Source organism: Rhinolophus sinicus, chromosome 2, assembly GCF_057876585.1.
Source record: "Rhinolophus sinicus isolate RSI-liver-muscle chromosome 2, RSI-T2T, whole genome shotgun sequence".
Lineage (NCBI taxonomy): Eukaryota > Metazoa > Chordata > Mammalia > Chiroptera > Rhinolophidae > Rhinolophus > Rhinolophus sinicus.
The window spans coordinates 71,713,354-71,734,193 of NC_142502.1; the positions used below are offsets into that span (position 1 = coordinate 71,713,354).

The 20,840-nt window shown below is 39.3% G+C and overlaps 1 protein-coding gene across 4 annotated transcripts in view; it reads right to left on the minus strand.

Annotated features, from left to right (window-relative positions):
• SENP6 (SUMO specific peptidase 6) overlaps positions 1–5,730 on the minus strand; it is a 100,144-nt gene extending 94,414 nt beyond the window's left edge. Inside the window, exon 1 of one of the 4 annotated variants that reach the window (XM_019729596.3) lies at positions 4,942–5,730. In XM_019729596.3, coding sequence (XP_019585155.2) covers positions 4,942–4,993 — 52 coding nt within the window. In that variant the 5' untranslated portion in view covers positions 4,994–5,730. The remainder of the gene's footprint in view (positions 1–4,941) is intronic. The other 3 variants (XM_019729599.3, XM_019729601.3, XM_019729598.3) reach the window with 3 other exon arrangements.
• Positions 5,731–20,840: the final 15,110 nt, after the last annotated feature.

Genomic DNA, 20,840 nt, shown 5'->3' on the forward strand with positions numbered 1-20,840 from the left:
AATATATATTAACACATTTAATCTCCATGGTAACTACAATTATTACATTGTATAACTACAATTGTTATACAACAACTGTATAACTACAATTATCTTTTTTTTACAGATATGAAAACAGAGAGGTTAAGGAATCTATACAAGATCACACAGCTAACAAGCAGTAGAGCTAGATGTTGAATTCCAGCATGCTGGCTTTTGAGTTCATGCTCTCAATGGATTTCTAATGAAAATCATTTGCATTTCAAGTAGAGTTTCTACTCTACTGTTTCATGGAAGTACATGAAATCAAGTGATAAGCAGAATTTATCAATTCAACTGTGATGAAACTAGGAAACACATACACTTAAGGAATAAGGAATGACACATGCAGTGCTAAATGGAGAACTTTGTGTTGTGTTCCTCTGAGCAGGCTGAAACTAAAGACCTTGCTTACATTCATGGAACGCCGATTATTTAGTAGGAGAAATTATGCTTTAATTGAAGAGATGTTATGAAGTATTTCCTGTCCCCAGTAAAAGTGACAAACTGATTAGGTTCAAACTGCATTTATAGCCATTTAAGTAAAGCTAAGTATGGCTTAGGGGAAATGGAAAACACTTTTCATGTGGAGATATAAGCAATTTTGCTGGTATAGAGAGGACAACATTGCACTCTTTTCAACCTAGTGGGCAAAGTCCACAAAGGGCGATTGGCACAGAATGAAAAGGTAAACAAAGTAGTTGTGTGCGTGCGCATGTGTGTACACACATGAAAGGGATGGCAGAAAAAACTGGGAGAATACTGGTGAGACAATTTATTTGGTAGAAGAAAAAGGTAAATAGAAAGAAAACTAGATATGAACAAGTGCAGCATAAAAAAAGAAAGAAATGTGACAGGAAGTAGACTTGTTAGAGGTTCCAGAGAGAAGGGAGAAAATATCAAGACAGGTTACAAAAACAAGCTACCCACCATTACCTCTGACGTATACTGCAACAGTTTCCTAACTGGTCTTACTGATACTATTTTGCCCATCTCTAAAGCTTTATCCATGTGGTGGACAATGACCTTTCTTTGAAGCAAGTCTGATGATGCTGTTATCTCGTCTCATCTGGACTCCTCTCCTTGCTAGCACCATGCTGTGCTCCTTTTAGTTCCCTAACATACCACACTCCCTCTGCCTGAAAAGCTCTGTCTCCCCACCTTTTCTTATTCACCCTTCAAACTGCCCTGAACAGATCAAACTCTCATTATTACGAATACTCCCATTTTTCTAGAATTTGACAGTTATAATTTTACATTTACAAGTGTGATTATCTGATCACTTTCCTCCCTGGACTAGACATCTTGGAGAAACCATTTTCCCTCCCTCATCATTGTGCCTCAGTACCTACATTACAGTTGCTCAATAAATATCTGTTGAATGAAAAAAGAGAAAACTGCCAAACTATCATAATTGAAAAAGGAGAATAAAACACCCTTAAATATACAGAAAAGAAAGAAACAAGTCAAAGAGGAGAAAGAAAAAAATTTGATACAAGCTGTGGCCTAATTAAACTCACACATACAATATAATAGTAGCCAATAGGTCTCCTTTTCCCTAATGAAGCCAGAAAAAGAAATGGTATTAGCATTTTACTCAGCAGTAATAAGAATGTAAAACAATTTAGAATATGGGTAACAAAGACATTTATCTCAAACTCAATTTGACCAAAGTAGCTATTAACTTGCTTCTCCTTTTTCTACCAGTCTACTCCATCTCAGTAAATGGAATAACCCCCGCTACCAACACCTCAAATAAAAACCCTGGGAGTCATCTTTGACTCCCCCCCTTACTCTGATCCTCAATATACAATCCTTTACAATCCTGTTAGCTCTACATACAAACATACCTTCTATCAATCCTCTTCCCCAATCTCCAGTGCCACCATCATATCCCAAACCCCTCTATTTTAAACTACTGAAATAGTCTCCTAACTCACGTCCCTGCTTTTACTCTTGCTTTTCTCTAACTCATTCCACTGAGTAGTTTAAAAAAAAGATAAATTATATCATAACACTTTGCCCCAAACTCTTCAATGACTTCCCACTTTTCAAAATGAAATAAAATTGTATAATCTTGCAGGATAGATCTGCTGCCTCTCTTTCATATCACTCTATTTTGCTTGCTACATTTCAGCCAGGACCTTTCTGTTTAACAAAAGGAACTATGCATCATCTCAGAAACTTTACAGGCATCATCCTCTGCCATACTCTGAACTGTCCCATAATTAAGGTGTTTCCTTACTTAACTCAGGTGTGTCTCCTCCTCAGGAAGGCCTTTCCTGACTTTAACACTACATAAAATGACTTACCCATTCTTTCACTGTTCTGTGTGTATACTTCTTCCACAGCCTTTATCATATTGCTATCTTGTTTATTTAATTAACAACAAATATGTTCCAGGTGAAAATATAAATATGACGGTGAAAAAACAAAGTCATTGCTTTCATGGAGCTTGTATTTTAGGACTGAAAACATGAAAATATAAATTCATCATGTGTTAAATGCTATTTCAAAAGGTAAAACAGTAAAAGGAAATATCGTGTGTTTCTACGTATGTGCCATAGCATGACATTTTTAGTAGATTGTCAGGTCTGAGTTGACCTAAATAAAGTGAAGAAGGGAACTATGTGAAAAGATGGGGTAAGATTGTTCTAAATGGATTAATTTTTAGTCAATTATTAAGAGTCTCTCCCACTAAAATATAAGTTCTATGAAGACAGGGACCTTAGCTACATTATGCACTGCTGTATTTACCATGGTACAGTGCCTAGCATAGAGTAGGCTGCTAGAAATATTTGATGAGTGAATTAAAACCAACTTCAGTTTCTCGAGTCTACCAGAGAGTAAGGAAAGTATACTATGTAGATGTTTAAATATGAAATCCTAAGGGCCTATGGGGAAACATTTTGAAAACATATAAACATAGTAATACAAAATATATGGCAAGTTACAGTGGAGTATTTTATTACTAAAAGTGTAAAGAGCCAAAAGAATTAAAGACAAAAAATTAAACACAAAAAAAATACAATTAGTGCTGAATATCATTTCATTTATTTTAAAAAATTCAGTACAATAAATGAAAATTGGATGAGAAACTGAAATCCTAGCTTTTCCCTCTGCTCATATTCTAAACAAGTTATCATACAATTATTTATGAGAATGCTGAAGGAGAAATGATAAACCTCAAGTTTGTCACACCTGTACATTCACAGACCCTTCAGTTAAACTGAAAGGAACAGTTTGAAATTCACATTAGCCCTGTATATGTTGGCTTTATGTGTGCTCTTTCTACCCTATGTTCATTTAGCCAGAACTTAAACTGAATTAAAAGTGTATAGAAGCTGGAAACTTACCACAGCACAAAAGTACAATTATCTGCATACAGGATATGATAAATATCAGTAAGCCATTTTTTGAGGTTCCAATATCAAAACAAAAATATCAAAACAAAAAGTAACGCACGTAGTATCACCACCTGTAACACAAGCTGCACCACTCTGAGACTCTAACAGTCACCCATTCTACCTAAACTAGAATGGAGGTAATAAGAAATGAACCCAGAAAAACTTACAAGCTTTCCAACTCTCCTTACTAGAAATATCATACACTCTCATCACTTTTAGATAAAGCCTGGCTTGCAAAGCAAGGTGAGATTCCTTTTGCTTTGCGATACTCATGGAAGAAGAATTTTAAAAAATTAAGATTTATTTTCCCATCCACATCTATTAGTCCCTATTCATTCATTAGACTAATATTGAGTACCTACTGTGTTCCAGGCACTGTTCCAGGCATTGTTAATAAAACCATAAACAAGGAATACCCATCCCTGACACCCTGTTAAAGAACCTGTTACCACAGTTAAGTTGTACTTTCTTAGCTTAGAAACGTTTCTAATTAAAGTATCGCTTATACTGCATATGAAAATCATCTTGCAAAATTACCCAAAGAGTAGTTAATCCTTTGTAACAATCACGGCACAGATAGACTCATTTTCCTAAACAATGTATCTATATAAATTCAATTACCAATGTAAACACTGAACCCCCCACCCCCACCCATAATCAAACTAAGCGATGTGAAATTAAAGTTTCTGGTCCACAGTTACAATGAATGTAACTGTATTTTGAGGGTCCCTATTTATAAATGTGGTCAAATAGCCAATACTGTTACCATTACCACCATCCCCAACAATGACACAGTTTTTCTTAAGAGTGGCTTTAGTCCACCTACAGCAAATGTTTAACTTTCTCTCTCAAGTGAATAAAAATGGGATCACCCAAACTCTATTAGCTTTGGTGGCTGTCCCAAAGTTGAGACTGAATCTCATTCTCTTTTTTCACATAAATTACTTTATAAAATATTTTTAGCAAACACATTTTAAGACTACCGGACCCAGGCCAGGCCTCATATGAATGCTGGCTGCAAAAAGCCTTAAAGCTCTGCGAAACAGAAAGACCAGGTTGTAAAAATCATACTCAGTAAAAACGGCCCCTCTCTCTTCCCTACTTAGATTGGCCCCCAATTTCATCCGACCCTCGCAATTTGAAACTTTCCCTGAACACCCAACAAGACCTGAACGCAATCTACTTTCATCCCTAGGCCACCACCAATTTTTTTTTTTTTTAAATGTCAGACTAAGCCGTGCGCCCTCAAAGGCCACCCACCAACTCCGGCCCGCAGCCCGATGCACCCCGACCTTCTCAGCCTTCCCCGCTCCGGGCCAAGCTCCCAGCACCGACGGACTCGAACCCCGCGCGCTCCCTCCCCACCATCGCCCCGGCAGCCCCCGCCCCCCGGTACCTCCACCGCCCCCAAACCTACCCAGCGTGAATAACCGAATATCCGGTGATGAGGGGAGCACATTTTCCTGTATTTTCATACCCACTCCCCACCCTCCGGCAAAGGCAGACATAGATGTACCTTCCAAAAAAGTAATCTCCCCTGAGCTGCCGCCGCTCTTGCCAGCCGCCATCTTCCTCCTCCCACGCCGCCGCCTCCTTAATCCATGGCCCACACCGCCGCCGCGCTCGCCGGTTTGAGGGGCCGCGCCGCAGGAGGGTAGCCGCCTCAGGGTTGCGGGCCCGGAACTCGGCCGTCAGGCGGGCGGCGCTCCCACGTCCACACCGGCCTACACAAAAGCAGGCCAGGCGCTGCCGGGCCTATCGCGGGCGAGCGGGCGGCGAGGCCCGCGGCCTGGACTTCTCCTCAGGCCCCTCCGGGGCAATGCGAGCGGCGACGGCGGCGACGGCGCTTCCCAGGCTCGGTTCCTCTCGGCCCACGACTCCCCATCCACCGCCCACCCAGGCCGCCTGAGAAGCTTCCCGCAGCCGCGGGCCCCCAGGAAGAGAGGTAGGAGGCGAGCACACAAACACGCCTCCCTTCGTCCCAGGCCGTAAAATGGCCGCACCCGCCGCGCAGTGGCGGCGAGGTCTCCGCTACCGTCAGGCGCCCCCAGGCCCCTCGCTCCTTCTGCAGCCGCCGCCGCCGCTACGGCCGTCCGCCCACCCCGCCCAGGCGTGAATGCATCAGCGGAGGCCTTTGCGACTGTCCATGTGGACAGGGGTGGGTCTCTGCCACCGCCTCGCGTCCGTCGCCACGGCAGCTCCAGCCGCCGTCGCTGCCGCTCCTCCCCCACGGGCGCTGGAGCTGCGGCCCGGCGCCCGGCTCCCGCCCCCGCCCCGACGCTGCCGCCCCCAGCGCTGCTCCCCCTTAGGAGCCCAGGCTCGGCTCGCGCGCGGAGCGGTCTGCGGCGCCCAGAACACCGACTTATGGTGCCCACCGACCCGCCTGTCGGTAGCGCTGGCCCTAAGTGGCGCCGGCTCGGCCTAGACATGTTTCGTCCAAAATCCCGCCTGCCGAGGGCCTTATGGCAGACCTAGTGTGTGAATGCGTCCAAGCCAGGCCCGTGATGAATTTGGGTTCTGTGGCTCCACAATTGCCTATGAAATGTTAAAAGTTTGTTTCTTTCAGGAGGCCTTAGAGTTCAAACCATAGCCAACTGAAGAGAGTGAAGTAGTGGCAATCACAAGTTGAGAAAATGATTTGTGGTCTTCATTTTTAACGGTTTCGAAATCATTTATCAAGGAAGATTCTACAGTACGCTTTGGATGACTGTAGAAAAAAGAAAAAAAAAGTCCTGTCATTTATGTGCCTGAGACTTTAAACACCATACCCTACCTTACAAGTCAGGCCTATAACTGCAAGTGACTATATAATGTTGGTTGTGGTTTTTTTTTTTTTTTTCTTTTTCTTCTTTACCTTTCCTTTTTTCCACTTTTTTTTTAACATAAAAATAAGACACGTTCATTAATGAAAATTTGGAAAATGCAGAAAAGGAAAGAAGTTATGACTAGTCTCATCAGCGAAACAACTCCTTTAGGTGTATCGTCCTCTAAGCCAACATTTTTCTTAAATCCCTCATTCTTCCTCTTTTAAAAAGAAAACGAAATTCCGTGTATATCACGGAATTCCGTGTACATTCAACAGAATTAAAACGATACAGAAGAACTATGATTAAACGCAGTCTTTGGGGGAATGAACTTTTGTAACTAATTTAATTGTCCTGTTAACCAAGGTATAAGAAAAGCTTTTTATTTAAAACTTTAAAAAATTTTCTAAAATGAATTAATTTTTACTAATTTAGTAAGAGTAGTATAATGAGTATATTTTTGTTGCTTGAGGATATTTAATAATCCAGTTGTAACGCTCTATGACATAGTCTCTGCCAATGACAGTATAATACTACTGAGTCCTGTAGATAATAAGCAGACATGGGTGACTGGGCTTATTTGTACAAACTCTAAAAAGTAGTTTCAAAAAATCATCACTGATTTTAAAATACATACATACAGGCTTTTAAAATGGAGGAAGACGCCAGAAGTCAAGTAATGTGGGTGGCCTCTGGAAGCTGGAAAAGTCAAGGAAACATTCTCCTCTAGGGCTTTCGGAAAGCAAAGCTGACACCTTGATTTAACCCAGTGAGACAGATGTTGGACACCTTGATTTAGCCCAGTGAGACAGATGTTGAATCTCTGACCTTTCAGAACTATAACGATAATTTTTTTGTTAAATTGCTAGGTTAGTAATTTGTTACAGTAATTTGTATTATAGAAAATTAATACACATGGAATGGGAAACAAGGTAGAGTTATGTAAAAGATGTCTTTTAAGCAATGTGAGTTAGGATCTTTCAGACAAAGTCCATTGTTTTATTTTTAAGTGTTATTAATTTCACCTAATCTCTATGGAACTCGGTAATTCCAATTTTAACAGAGAAGTACTGGATTAAACCAATGGCTCTCAAACTTTAGCATGCATCAAAATTACCTGTAACGGCCTATTAAAACAAATTGCTCTACCACATTCCTAGATTTTCTGATTCAATGGGTATGGAGTGGGCCTGAGAATTTACTTTTTTTTTTTTTTTTTTTTTAAGATTTTATTGGGGAAGGGGAACAGGACTTTATTGGGGAACAGTGTGTACTTCCAGGGCTTTTTTTTTTTTTTTTTTCCCAAGTCAAGTTGTTCTTTCAATCTTAGTTGTGGAGGGTGCTGTTCAGCATCAAGTTGTTGTCCTTTCAGTCTTAGTTGTGGAGGGCACAGCTCAGCTCCAGATCCAGTTGCCAGTTGCTAGTTGCAGGGAGCACAGCCCACCATCCCTTGCGGGAGTCGAACCGGCAACCTTTGTGGTTGAGAGGACATGCTCCAACCAACTGAGCCATCTGGGAGCTCAGCAGCAGCTCAGTTCAAGGTGCCGTGTTCAATCTTAGTTGCAGGGGGCGCTGCCTACCATCCATTGCGGGAGTCAAGGAATTGAACTGGCAACCTTGTGGTTGAGAGCCCACTGGCCCATGTGGGAATCGAACTGTCAGCCTTCGGAGTTAGGAGCTCGGAGCTCTAACCTCCTGAGCCACCAGGCCAGCCCGAGAATTTACATTTTTAACAAGTTCCCAGGTGATCCAAATGCTGCTGCTGATCAGGGGACCACACTATGAAAACCACCAGATTAAACAACCTGTGAATTCCTTTTCAGTTCAATTATTCTTATTCTATGAATTTGCAATTACAAGTGAAATTATAAATTTCCTTATTCAAATATAAGGTTAAAGATATTTTCAGAAACCACTGTTATTTCATGTAAAGATGATAGACTAAGAATAAATAGCATTATATATCCCTTCAGGGACTAGTAAACTTTAAATTTAGAACATGTCTCTGAAATTTAGCTGCATATATATATATATATATATATATATATATATATATATATATATATATACAAATAATTAGTAGCCCTTCTTTGTACATACATTTTTGAAGCTTAGAGATGTTACTAAAAATGTCTGAATTTTAGAAATATGACTAATTACAAAACCAGTTTTCTGAGTTATACATTTAATTTTTATTAAAAGTCTAGCATGTCTTTATTGTTTAAATTTAGCAAATTCTATTCAGATATCAGCTAACTTGTCATATTAAACACAATTTAATTCTCTTTACTTTTCTCCCCACCTAGTTTAAATTTCATGGTACATTATTTCATTTATTCTTTCTTGATTATATGTTCAGCTTCCTTGTCTTTACACCCTCTCCTTGTTCCTCTCTCTCTTAAAACCTTCAACTTGCGTAAACCAGGTTACCCAGCTTCCCTGCTGAGATATAGGAAGAGTGAGCATCCCTGAAGAAAGTCTCCGAAGAGAGACATTTCGTTCCACTATAATATGACTGCCACCTCACAGGGAATTTCTATATTACCACTGTGGGGACAGAGTCCCAGAGAGCAGTTTCCAGGCTCTCAGCCTCACGTGGAAAGGTGCTGACTTGGGTAGTAGGTGGCCGTCAGCTGTGGCTAATTGACCGTCAGCTGTAACCAGTTAGCCAATTAGCCACTGATATAACTGCCATGGCTGCGTTAGTTGGTTAGTCGGTTGGTTGCCAGGCAGAGAAGCAGACAGCAGGTTGCAGGTTGTATGGACCCATCCTCCAGTGAGACTATAATGCCTCCAGTGAGACTCTAGTGGCATGACTCCCCTATCTATGGCTCTGTGGGTATTCCTTTTTGGCCTAGCCACATCCTGCGTTCTTGTGTGGGGAGCGGCAGCTGAGAACCCGCAGGCAGCCTCGCACGACAACCAACTTTTCTACTACGTTCTCCAAACAACATACTCTTCATGTGTCCACAACTATATGAAACTTCTTCAAACCTTCCCCCATCACTCTTCAGCAGAATTCCTTGCTTCCTACTACAAAGAGAAATACAAGCCACAAGATAAGCATTTCCTTTGTTTACCCAAACTACCCGCATCTGTACCCACCCATTCTATTTTTTATTCCCTACTGTTACAATAGTCAGAGTCCCTTCTTCTTTAACTCAATCCTCTCATGTATCCTGAGTTCCATATCTAGTGCCTTCTTAAGATCCCCACTCTCCTCAATCCATTAGAATTTGTCTTCTTTGCAGCAGAAAGTGTTGATCTTACTCTTCACAATTTTTAGGATGTTTTCACCACACCATACATTTGAGAACTTTGCAGGTAGTTCACCAGCATAGCTGTAGCCTATTTAAATTGGATCAAAAACACATACTTAGAAGTCCCCATATCAAGAATCCCGTCAGTTTTCTGTGCAATCTGAGTCCTATAAGAAAGAATAATCAATGGTGTTGACCAAAGGACCAACATTCTCAAGGATACACAGTCATCTCATGCAAGCAGAATTCAAAGGAAAATAGGAATGAGACAAATCTGTAGGATCCATTGGAAGGGTCCAAGAGCATGAGACCCTTGCCCAAACTACTTCTTCTCTCCTGGGACTCTGCTCAGTTGAATAGTGCTGCATTCCACATAGTTTCACAAACCAGAAACCTAGGGAGCACTTTTGATTCTGTTTTAAAGTTAAATCTACTTCCTGAATATTTTTTGAACCTATCCATATTTTTTCCAATTCCAATGACCCCACAGTCACAGTCACCTCTCAGCCATACTATAACAGCTATAAACAGGTCATTTCGTATTCTCTCTACCCCTCCTCGAATCCATTTCTCACACAAAAGCCACAATAATCTTTCAAACAAAAAAATAAACAAACAAAAACAGATCAGATCAAAGCACTTCCTGTTTAAAACCAAAGGTTTCCTGCTGCTTTTAGGAAAAAAATCCTAAATCCTTAATTCATTTAGTAGGCCTTCCCTATCTACTTCACTAGCTTCATCTTGCAACATTTTCACCTTAATTAAGCTCCAACCACTTTGTACTTCTTTTAGTTCCTCATATGCTTCATCTTTTCTAAGTTAGAGCTTTTGAACCTACGTATTTTACCCTCCATCTGCAATGCACTTTTTGTTTAATTAGTCTTGTACCAGTAGGTTAATACTTGTCTGCTGACTGACTAAAGTTAAATACAACATATTTTAAACTATCTTTCCCATTGAAAATTTAGAATCATAGAATTCTAGAACCCCGACCCCAGACTCCTTAGAGACTATCTAATGCCATCTTCTGAGAGGTCCACAAAATGTCTCTGCCTCAGGCAACATTGTGGTAGAAATCTAGGAAAGGCCTTAAAAAGGATCAGCAATCCAGGGGTGAACCTAGGGCTTGGATTTTAAGATTACAATGTTGAAACAATTTGAGAGGTTTTGAGGAGGCCAGAGGAAGACTTGAGTTGGTAATAGATACATAATAACAAAGCTTCCTCTCTACATGGCTACAAATTTCTTATTTTGTATCACAGCTGGTGTTTCCTCTGTTGTAGCCAGATTTAAAATGCTGTGTATAAAACTACTTGAATAAGCAGACTCATTTTATTCTGGTAGAGTTTAATAGTTACTAATAAAAAAAGTAAACTAGTTTTAATGCACACTGTGGGGACAGAACCAGGAGTGCAGATTCCAGGCTCTCGCTGTCACATGGAAAGGTGCTCACTCGGGTAGTAAATGGCCATCAACTGTGATTGGGTGGCCATCAGCTGTGGCTAGTTGGCTGTCAGCTGTAACCAGTGAGCCACTGGCCACTAGTATAACTGCCATGGCCATGTTAGCAGCACATGGGGGCTAGCAAGAAGTTGGTGGCTGAGCTAGCAAGAGCGGATTGCAGTTAGCATGCGGATTGCAGTTAGCAAGTGAGGTTGGTTGGCAGAGAGAAGTGTCCATCAGATTGCAGATCGTGTGGCTCCTGCTTCCTGTGTCTCTAACCCAGCTGCCAGTGAGAATATAATGGTATGACTCCCCTATCTATGGCTCCGTGGGTGTTCCTTTTTGGCCTCACCATATCCTGTGTTCTTATGTGGGGAGTGGGAGCTGAGACCCTGCATGACACCCTGCATGACACACACACTTCTTTGAAAACACAATTATCAATCATGTTCTTTTAAACACTATACTTAGAAACAGTATATAGTTAGGCCATGACTAAATACAAGTTTCAGGAGACAATAGATGCCTGGTTGATGGGTTTTGAAGGGCTAAATGCAGTTGTGTCTGGTGAAATGAATGCTGAGTGTTAGAAACAACAGATCCCAAATGGAATCACTTGTGGTAGTAAGTTCCACCAAAACTTAATACTTAACCTAATTTCAGTTTCAGCCTCTCCCAGGATTGTAGTTTTAAACCAATCAGTCTGGAATTTCCTGGTCAGCCCAGTGAGGCAATCTGCCTGACAAGACCCACTGCCTTCCCCTAAAGGAAGGTAAGTTGCCTGAAATAATCCTCTCTCTTAACTTTCTTTTCCTGCCTACTTCTACCTATAAAAGCCTACCTATGAAAGCTCCTCAGAGCATCTTTCTATTTTATTAGATGGGATATCACCCGATTCATGAATTCTTCAATAAAATCAATTAGATCTTGAAATTTGCTAGGTTGAATTTGTGTCCTTTAACAGGTGTTATATGAGAATAATGTGTAAGTTTCTATTATAAGTATATAAACTTGTTTTAACATAGTTTCTACATTATAATATTTCAATTCACTTTCAACTTGTTGGCTACCTTATTTTTACTCTGGTTTAATCCTACCATGCTTTGTGCTACTATTTTATTTTCAGTTCTTTTAGTCAGTGCTTTCTGTCCCTCGTCCATGTCATTTTTTCCCCTAGGATTTATGCAGGCAGTTTAGTAACTAAAACTTTAATGTTGAACATTTTAAACTTTTAAGTGAAATTCAAACTAATATGTTTTGGATTGTATATGAATATATCCTCAAAATAGCACACATTTCTTATAATAGTCAGTTCCTACCAGGCACCTTCAGTGTCAATTTATAAATTAACAGTCAAGTTTTCAGGTGATCAGGGCCTAATTATGACTTTTCTGTTCCCTACGCACTGTTGCATTCATGGCACCCTTTCTCCACAAGAAATATATTGAACATTTTATTTTAGCCAGAGTTAGAGTGTTATATGAGTACATAAAACTATAATTTTTAAGTTAATTTTAAAACTGCTTTGGTATAAAGATACAATCCAGGCTGGATTCATTATTATACATATATTTATTATTATTATGTTAAAATTTTCTTCTGATTTTAAAATAAATAACATTAAAATATTTTTTTCATAAAACTTTAAAAGTATCATGGGCCCAGGGACTGTGCCTCCTATCCCTAATGGATGTGTTACCGGAGAGTGGACTCTTCTCGGTGTGGTGTCCAGGTTCTTGGTGTCTCAAGCAAAGAATTGAACGAGACACACAAAGTGGTGAAATAATTGTTTATTAGAAGAGATAATACACTCTAAAGAAATAGTAGCCTACCCGAGCAGCAGAGAACGGCTCAAGGGCTCATTATTAAAAGAAAAAGTACACTCCAAAGGGTTTGCAGCGGGCCCCTAAGCAAAAGCAAGGTTCAAAAAGCTCAAAAGGCTCAGACTGGAGAGGCCTTGGAGTTTTTATCCTTTTTTTCTCTAGGATAGGCTGTTCCTTTGGGGGCATGGGACCACTTGATCGACACCTGTGATTGACAAGAAGGAATTTCCTCATCTTTTTAGACTGCGCATGTTTCTTTCCAGAATTCAATTTGTTATAATGATATTAATGAACTTCTGGGCATATGTATGGTATTATAATGACGCTATAAGGAGGCCCAGGTGAAATGAAGGTCGTTGTAGCCTTTACTGCGCAGGTGTGAGTGGCCGGTTTCATCTAGCTGGGTATTTTGTACCCATTTGTTCCTCACAGGGGTAGATAATTACAATGAAAAGGGGAAGTTTGGGGCAGAGAGGGGAGGTCTTTTGGGTGGTCGTATTCAGTGCATTGTGTTGGACGTGCAGGAATGCAGAGACCCCAATATCTGTATCTAACTGCCTGCCTTGTTTTCTCCTTGAGAGATGTGATCCCCATAAAATCTCTATGGGATGTTGAGGAAGAGAAGTTCTTTTCTTCTGTATTGGTTTCCTGCTGGGCAGGGGCATAGAGCTGTCCCTACCTATTGGGGATTCACCGAACTCTCACCCTATCTGATCTCAGATGAGAGGAAGCAGTGTCAGATCCGCCCGGAAGACCGTGTTGGCTTCTTTGGTTTCGACCTTGCTGGGGCATCCTCCACATCCCCCAAGGCCCCTGAATAAGGAAAAATAGATTTTAGTTAATCCATTCAACCAGTCATTCAGGTGTTGTTAATTGTCCAGGGGTTAGACCAGGAACAGGTAGGAGAGAACACTAGGCTTCAAGGATTACAACGAACAAGTATGAATCACTAGTTTTAGGGTAATTATCTAAAGCAAGGGTAGGAGGTTTCTATGATTCAGGTTAAAAACAATCTATTATTTACGATTAAGAAGCTAATGCAGTTAAAACACTAAAGAAAGAACACTTAGAATTTCTGTAGTGAGAAGCCCTTTCATTTGGCCCGTATCAGATGTGTCAGCCCTGTAAATGACTGCTGGATCTTTTCATGTTCATTAATAGAAATAATCATATGAAAATCACGTCTAGCTGAACTAAGGCAGTGGTCCTCAAACTTTAACATGCGTAAGAATCAACTGGAGAGCTTGTAAAACTAGATTCCTGGGCCTCATCTCATACCATCTAATTCAGTAGGTTTGGATAAGGCCCATTAATTTGAACTTCTTATAAACTCAAAGACTACGTCAAATGCTACTGTCAATGTAATATCCAAACATATTTTTGTAAGAGTTTGAGCCAAACTGACAGTTGCCAGGAAGCAGGATCTCAAATGCTCTGGAGAAGGACAGTCTTGCAGTTTCTTTCCCACATTTGAAATTAAGGAGAGAACCATAAGGAAGATTACAGGAAAGTGGGTGAAAGCAAAGTGAGGATTAGATTACAGGATAGTTAACAAGAGTATGAGCTCTCTAGAGGGTGGTTATTTCAAAGGTGTGTTAACCCACGTGGGGTTTCAGAGCTAGTCACACCAAGATGTACTTCTGTGGTATGTGAATTGTTTTGTGGTAAGGGCAACTTTAGTTTCTGGCTCAGAAACTTCTGCCCCTCCCTTGACTACCTGGAAGAACCTGAATTAGGGACCTTGCCTATAAGAGATTATCAGAGAGAACCTCTCTGTAGGGCCTGACAAACTTTATTTATTAAACATCTGCTTTTATCATTCTGCAATGACCGCTTTGAAGCTCCCAAAACATCTGACATCATCCCTAGTTCAGGATGTCTTATATACTCATGTTCCCCTTTCTGAATTTGAACCTCTTGTGCATGTGGGGTCCCTGACTCTCTCATGTGTATGGGGTGCTATACATATGTGTGTATTAAATTTGGTTATTTTTCTCTGACTAATCTGTCTCATGTCTATTTGATTATTATACCCGCCAAAAGAATCTTGAGGCAAGAGGAAAGCTTGTTCCTTCCCACACCTAGATACACAAAAACAATGGACAGGGCTTGTTTAAGGCAAAGATAAACCTTTTACTAAAAGGTTATATGCCTAGGGTGAGACTACCCACCAGTACCTGCCAAGTTAGGAATTGATGACCAGGTCACCCTGTAAGGTTACTTTCCTTAGAACCATAATAGGAATCTGAGAACCACACTTTGAGAGCTAGTGCTTGGAGTGATGTATCTAAGTGTTTCATTTATGCAGAGGCTGTGTTCCTGGTATGATTTGCTAGGTATATTATAAAGATCTCCTAATCAATACTTACTGAACATATACTGTTATTTTTTAAAAATATATATGTGGATACTGAGACCCGAAAGGTAAAATAACTTTTCCAAAGTGACTCAGCTAGAAAGTGTAGAGCTAGGATTTGAGCCGTTGGGGAAAAAAAAATTTTTCCCTTCTTCCCTTCTAGGGTCTTTAGCTGGTCTAATAATCAAACCGACATAACACAGATTAACAGAAGAAAAATATGGATATGTGGGAGAGACCCAGAAAACCTGAGTAATTTCCCCCAAATGGCCAAAATCATCACCTTAAATACCATCCTCAGCTAAAGACAAAAGAAGGTGTTGGGGGTGGGGAGAGTCAGTAATGGGAGGTTACAGGAAAAGCATAGTAAACGAGGGTAAAGTTGTTATGCAGATTTAAGCTGCTGCCTTCTCCATTAATGGGAGTTTCTAGAAATTGAATCATCATCCTCTTCCTAGTACAGCCAGGGAGACACCCTTACAAATGGAGAGTTCCCTCATACATGTAAATGTCTCTTACAAAGGGTAACTTTTACTTGGTTTTCAGAGTTTTTCCTGTTTGCTGTTTCTTAAAAATAACTAGCCTAAAATAATCCTTATACCAGAGAGACATATTTTGGAGTGGCATATTCTGCTCCCCTACAGAGCTCAGACCCATCTAGATTCCAAGGTTCACAGTCTTATTATCATCACCATGCAGTAATGATCTCAAAAGTAGAATGTAATCAGTGGGCTTAGAAGCAAATTTTTAAGCATGAAATAATGTATAGAAATTGTAAAGAAATGTAAATTCTTTGATCATCATTGTTGTACTTGGCCCTGTTTATTGGAGTTTCCTGATTGGCCTTCTTTCTGGCTCTTTATCCTCAGTTTTTGTTTGCAGTTAATAGCAGCTAAAGGAATGTAGTAATGGCTTACAACATAATTTTCTGGAAGAGCTGTTCTATAATGCTGATTCCCAACTAAAGCTGGTTATGATGTTGAATTTTTCATTAACATCGCATTACAATTTGAACTGCTTTGTCTCTTCTACAGTCAACAAACTTAAATCCTCAAAGCACAAGAAATGTAAGGGTTAACTTGCATTCAGAGTTTTGGACTTTAAACACCTTTACCTTATAAGGTTAAAAGTCTCATTTTATAACTAGTTTCCGTATCCATTCTTCTTAATATTGTCTCATTATAAATATAAACACATCAGATAATCACCTTTTCTTTCCCCATCTGTGTGTGTGTGTGTGTGTGTGTGTGTGTGTGTGTGTTTCTTCTTGCTTGTCTTTCTCTGATTCTTTTATTCCTCAAGAACATAGCCTAATACAAATGTAGGCTATTTTCTGAGTTGCATTTTTCAAGCAAATGCTTGATGACCTTAATGTTTACCAAACCTTTGCCCACAATCTATAATAGTGTAAAGGGGCCACAGTGTTTTCATCAACCACACAGACATAATAAAATATGTAATGAAAGAAATATTACAAGGGTAGATAAATGATCAAATACATTATGGAGCACCCATTTAATGAACTGTTTTGCAGCTATTTAAAGCAGTTTAAGGAGATCTATGTACTGATCTGGAAAGCATCCATGATTAATTATTAGTTTATTATAAAAATAAATTTATAATAAGATTATAAACTAATCTGCATAACATGGTATTCCAGAGGAAAGGGATTAGAGGGTCTTTGTTTTCTTTTTATGGAATTTTAAATCACTTTTGGATTATGGATAAGGTGCCTTTCTTCCTAGTGTTTTTCAGTATTTTTGAATAATTTTAAGATAACATTGGAGTTTCACTCCAATGTTGTAACAGTATTATTTTACCATTTTTCTTATTTAAAAATACATTTTTTCTTGAAACAAAAATACAGTCATTGTGGACTTCCCCAGTTTGTATACGTTTTCTTACTTGTTAGGCCTTGCTCATCCTTAAGGGTTTAAAATTTTAGGTATGAAAACCATACACATTCTATAATTTTGATTGTGGGAAAACCATTTTCTATATCAATCAGAATTGAGTTCTAGATGATTGCAGTTGATTCCTCTATTTTCTATTTCTCTGTTATTACGGTTTTTATTAGGTTCGTATACATTATTCTTGAAACCACCATGGAATTAGGGGGAATCAAATTAAATTGCTGTTTTTGTAGGTGAAAAATGGTCAGATATTGCTATTTCAAATGGCTTTACCTAATAATAGCGATCTTTGGGGCTGGCCCGGTGGCACAGGCAGTGGGAGCTCCGTGCTCCTAACTCCAAAGGCTGCCGGTTTGATTCGCACATGGGCCAGTGGGCTCTCAACCACAAGGTTGCCGGTTCAACTCCTCAAGTCCCGCAAGGGATGGTGGGCAGCGCCCCCTGCAACTAAAAAGATTGAACATGGCACCTTGAGCTGAGCTGCCACTGAGCTCCCAGATGGCTCAGTTGGTTGGAGCATGTCCTCTCAACCACAGGGTTGCCGGTTTGACAACCACAGGGGATGGTGGACTGGGCCCCCTGCAACTAGAAACGGCAACTGGACCTGGAACTGAGCTGCGCCCTCCACTACTAAGACTGAAAGGACAACAACTTGACTTGGAAAAAAGTCCTGGAAGTACACACTGTTCCCCAATAAAGTCCTGTTCCCCTCCCCCAATTAAAAAAATAGCTATCTTTAATTAAGTCATATGATATCTTTACATAGAAAATAATTGTGGAAAATATAGATTTTTTTATTATATGTTCAAGAAGACATAATATGGGAAACTTGGTTTATTAAAGGTCTTAAAGATCTTACATGGTGACTATTAAGCCTATAATATAGGCATGTACTACAAGTTTGGTTTCATTGTATTATAAAAGCAAACATTATAATATGAAGAATACCAACAATTATCCATAATGTAGCAAATTGGAGATTTAGGTTCTCGTGAAATCATCTCATTTGAGGAGATAAAAGGGAAGATGTGTCAGCCCTTTAATGAGGAATTACTTTAAAAATGTTTATGATTATCTCTTCTTGACAAAAAGTCATAATTTAGTTTGTTTTAGATTGGAATGTATTATATAGTGAATTAGAGAACATTTATACTGGTCAGCACCTCATGCCCATGAAAGTATTTGATTTTCTATGTATTGCTGAAATTTGTCATCCTAAGCAAGGGAAAGCATTTAGGTATTTGGTTCTGTGAATGGGTCTTCACTCTGCAAAGGCCCTTCCTTGCCTCTTGTGCAACAAACTTGGCAGAGTAGGACAATGTCTGCTTCTGATAGGAACGAGCTAGGGAGCATTATGTAAAATCTGAATTATCGCTACAAAAACTAGCGCTAAAACACCGCGATGCCTCTCTAGCCGCTTTCCCCAGAGAGGCTTTGTGGATGATTTATGGACAAGCCCTGATCCTGGAGGAGTCATTAAAGCCATGTCAACAGCCAGTTGTATCTTCCCTGAAAACAAGACTGGACTGGGAGAGCTGTCTACCCTGAAGCCAAGCATGAAACAATAGGGGAATTAGGATGTTGATGTTATTTCCTTCATATCTGCTATTATCACTAAATCAACTTAATTGAAAAAAAAATTTAGGTACCTGATTTATTTCTTTTAAATCATATGAATAGGTTAGGCTGCCTGTGATATCTTCAATAGATTTAGAAGCTGTCTGGAATATGTGGGTTTATAAATGAACTAGGGATATGTGGGCTCATATCACTAAGAGTGTATTTTTTTAAATTACTGTAATAATGTAAAATCTTCTGCAATAATAAGGTAATAAGAGAAAAAGTTTCCTGGCCCACAGTTCAGAGTGCTACTTGATAAAACAAGTTCTCTGGTATTATTGAGATAGTTGATCCATTTAAAGAAAACTTCATAGGAATCCCTCCTTTCCCATAAATGGGTGTATATTTCTGGCAGAGAAATCAAAGCAAATAAATGGGTCATTTTTCCAATGACTGGCATGATCTTGAATAAATCAACCTTAATCAAATCCAAATCATCAATCTTGGCAGACTTCCAACCTAAGTGGCTTTGTACTCACGCACACAAACTAGTTTTCCTCTGAAAACTTACTTCTTCAAGAGATTTTTTAAAACTTAATAATAAATTTCAAAACATTAGATTGTAATTTAGCATAATTTTATGTCAACTAAATACTTTCTTATTAAGTCCAAAGAAGAACTTTGTCTATCCTGTATAGATAAATATACTTACTGTATCCTCACAATCTTAAGTAGGTCATGTATTTTGTTTTGTTTTTTTAAATTAAGAATCAAGTAAGTTGTGTCTTCTTCAAATTTGTGTCAATGTCACAAATAGACTTTAGGTGTCCTAGACCCTGAGGATGAATCAACAAGGACCATTTCTATCTTGTCCCAATATTTAGTCACCATGGTTTTGGCGCTGACCTTAGCTCCAAGGTGTTCCTGATTGTATAACTCAATGAGGTTAATCTCACTCTCCTATCGTGGTTGCTTTGGATAAATGAGTATAGTCCTGAAAATACAGCTTCCTGAAAGTGAGAAGTTCTCTTTGATATTGAAGAAAAGTATCCAAAGATCGTTAACATCATCTTGACAAGTTGGCTAATTTTAGCAGTTTTGTATTTATTATGTTAGCAAAAAACAAAGTTTAGGCTGTAATAAAAAAATAAGAAGCAATTATTTAATGAAGGAGTGATTAAAATCTGGGACACAGTTACAGGTAGCAACCTAAATTATATTCGGAAAGGAAAAAAGAAAGGCAAGGTTTATAAAGAGCAAAATTATAAGAGCTGTTCTCATTAAGGTCCTCCATGTAAGTGAAGGACGTTGGTTAGGTCAGTTGGAATTGATTAGGTCCATTATGTAACTGGAGGATGCTGGTTGTCGAAATAATTTGGTTCTTTTCAAGGTGAAGAATGCGCATAGTCTGGTCCATGAGGAGGAGGAAGTAAAGTTCATATACGTGTATGTCCGTGTAGTAATTATTGATCGGGTATATTTCTTGTTTGTCCTTGAGTTGACTTCAGCAATAGGTTAGCAACTTAACAATATTTCCAAGAAATGAGACAGGAGATGTGCATTGGCCTCACTTTCTCAATGGCCTCCTAACTTCATTTTAAGTGACTTTCTTAGCAATGCTTACTCCATTTTATTTTCTCCATTATCAGTTTCACAGTGTGAACTTTGTAGCATTGTCCTCTTTATGAGTACATGTAGAATAAACACATGAATTAAGGTTGGAGGCAACTAAAATGAAAGTATGGAAAGTATGGAAAATGTTTTGGAGAAGAAAAGTCATATAAAAGAAGATTGCTTTAGTTATAAGAAACTGGTGGCAATCCTTTTCTTCTGAGAAGGGAACCAAGATGGCAGATTTACTTTTTACTATACAGCCTTTTCTACTTTTTGATATTTGTATCTTGTATATACATGTTATCTAATAAAAAGTAATTTTGAATTGATGGTGTTATAGTCGTATGAAAAGATCTCTGGACACCCCTGTAGCTCTCACCTCCTTCTTAGCTGATGCACTGCATGCATGACAATAATGTTCCTGAACCATTGCTCCTAGATTTTTTTTTTTTAATTTTTTATTGGGCAATATTGGGGAACAGTATGTTTCTCCAGGACCCATCTACTCCAAGTCAAGTTATTGTCCTTCAATCTAGTTGTGGAGGGCGCAGCTCAGCTCCAAGTCCAGTCTCTGTTTTTTTCAATCTTCGTTGCAGGGGGCGCAGCCCACCATCCCATGTGGGAATTAAACCAGCAACCTTA